We start from the raw sequence: 2,221 nt of genomic DNA on the forward strand, positions 1-2,221 counted from the left end.
ATTTTTTTCTATTTATTTGCGACCGTTTTGTCAATAACAGAAAAAAAAACAGTTTTGTTTGAGCCCTTTTAAGGGCATATAACTTCCTAAAGGTGCGTTTTAGGGCACATGTTAATAGGAACTTTTTGGCTTACTTTAATGAGTTATAAACGCAGCAGAAGTTTGGTACCCTATTTTAGAAACACCCTGTAGGGAAACAGACTGAGGGAGTGCAATAAAATAAAAATGTCTTTTCAATTAAATAATTTTGTAAGCTGGAAGCTAGAAACTGTCTTACTAGGAATTGATGCGACATTCGTCGAACGCTTCCCCACTTGTTTCGGCACATCTTCAGTACAAGACTTTAAAACATTGTCACTTTCACTTGCTTCTAAGGTGAAGTTTTGGGTAACGGGCACCGCCCCGACACTAAAAATTGCACATAAGCAGAACAGGTTCGTCGATTGTCCCATTTCGCGACAAGCACCTCATTCTCTGGTTGATAATTTTCGCACTGGCCATCGTATCGCATATTTAATCCCACCAAATTAGTTGTATCCAATAGTAAACGCCACTGAATAACAATGTGTTATAATATCGCACGTGAAATAGCGTAGAAAAACCCAGCCACTTATATTCTTGTACTGGTCAGCGGCGATAGTGGTTAAGTATGAAAATGAAGGTAGTAGATTTCCGACAACCTTGGGAAAACCGTTAGTGCATGAAATTTGACTGCGTCAAGATAAAAATATGAAATGAAAGCTGCCGTATCCACTCTCTCTTTATTTAAATTAAGGAAAGTCGTTATCTGTATTTGAAAAACTTTTAAACGTATTTTATTTTTAACCATCTTTCACAAATTATGTATTTATTTATAAAAATTGCGCTGTAATGAATTTAAAAAAACGCTAAATTTTCCGATTTTTCCGTTTTTTTTCCGTTTCTAATTTTCTGATCGGATCAATCGACCTCTCGTTTCATTCGTATTTCAATTCTCTACAAATTGTCTCTTTATAGCATTCAGATTGCTTCGTTAGTTTAGGTTTTAATAGCACAAAACTACAAATTTACATAAATAAAAAAAATATTTATTAAAAAATTATTAACCCAGATATGCCTGAATTATGTTTTTTTCGAAAATTAGAGTAAAAATTAAATAATATGTTTAATTTTAGGTAATTTTACATAAAAAGTCTAAAAAAATTCTTGCACATTGGTTTTCTTAAAAAGTTCCGTCTTTTTAAAAGGACAATAGACATATCAACCACTAAAAAATATTACGTTTTGAGACGGGTCGGGTGGTTTTACAATAATTAAAAGAACTATCAGTTCTCTTCTCCAGCTATAGGGTTGGCCCTAGCTCAGCAGAGATGGGAGAAGGTTGAAATCACTTAAAACTTTTATAAAGGCGCCACCCGTTTTACAACCCGATGGTCAGTATCCAGGAAGGCTGGAGAGGAGCCACTGATGCTAATACCTTAAATGTGGTTACAAAAAAAAACGGGAAAAAGGTACCAATAAGAGCTCTAATAATATATACACCATTAAAAACGACAACTTTAATCTCTCAACTTTCAGAGTGTAACATATCTGATCTACAATCAGTTGATGATTAATAATAAGGTTGTAGAGCGTTAGATATTTGCCCAGTGGTATCTTTGTTGTACAATGTCTCAGATGTAAATATTAGTATGTGAAGACATATATGGATTAGACAAAATAATGCCTAAGCAGGGTACAATGAAGAAATAAATATAAGTATAACTATAACCCTCCCCAATAGCGCTATGGTTCGGTATACATGTATAAGCTTAGAATAATAAACTACCAAGTAAAATAGGCAACGGGTATATCTTCACACTAGGAATAGTTTTTATAATTTTGATGGTGTTGAATACTTTAAATAAATATCTAGCCTCTACTTAGATTGTGTGAGAGCAATAGCAACAAAATAAATAATACGTACTATTCAGTTCTAGCAAAAAGAAAACAAAAAGGTTTATAACTACTACTAAAGTAAAATACCAATCAAAACAATAATGAAAGTCTAAGCAAACTTGGACAATAAGGCAAATAGGCACTATCAATTAATACGTTAATTAATAAATCATACAATGGTAAGCAAAGCAGGGATATTACATAAGTACATAGACTAAATAGGGTGAAACCAATAATTTTGTCTAAATATGACCTTTATATGCGGATAAGTAATAATTAACGACTACCAACTGCCAGGTAAGTA

At 32.9% G+C, this 2,221-nt stretch overlaps 1 protein-coding gene across 1 annotated transcript in view; it reads right to left on the reverse strand.

The window, feature by feature from the left end:
• The window catches only part of LOC108905486 (serine protease 7-like), a 14,099-nt gene extending 13,560 nt beyond the window's left edge, over positions 1-539 (reverse strand). Inside the window, exon 1 of the mRNA XM_023454171.1 lies at positions 278-539. Within this exon, the coding sequence (XP_023309939.1) occupies positions 278-452 (175 nt within the window). The 5' untranslated portion in view covers positions 453-539. The remainder of the gene's footprint in view (positions 1-277) is intronic.
• Between the last annotated feature and the right edge of the window lie 1,682 nt (positions 540-2,221).

Source organism: Anoplophora glabripennis, unplaced genomic scaffold (assembly GCF_000390285.2).
Source record: "Anoplophora glabripennis isolate ALB-LARVAE unplaced genomic scaffold, Agla_2.0 scaffold231, whole genome shotgun sequence".
Lineage (NCBI taxonomy): Eukaryota > Metazoa > Arthropoda > Insecta > Coleoptera > Cerambycidae > Anoplophora > Anoplophora glabripennis.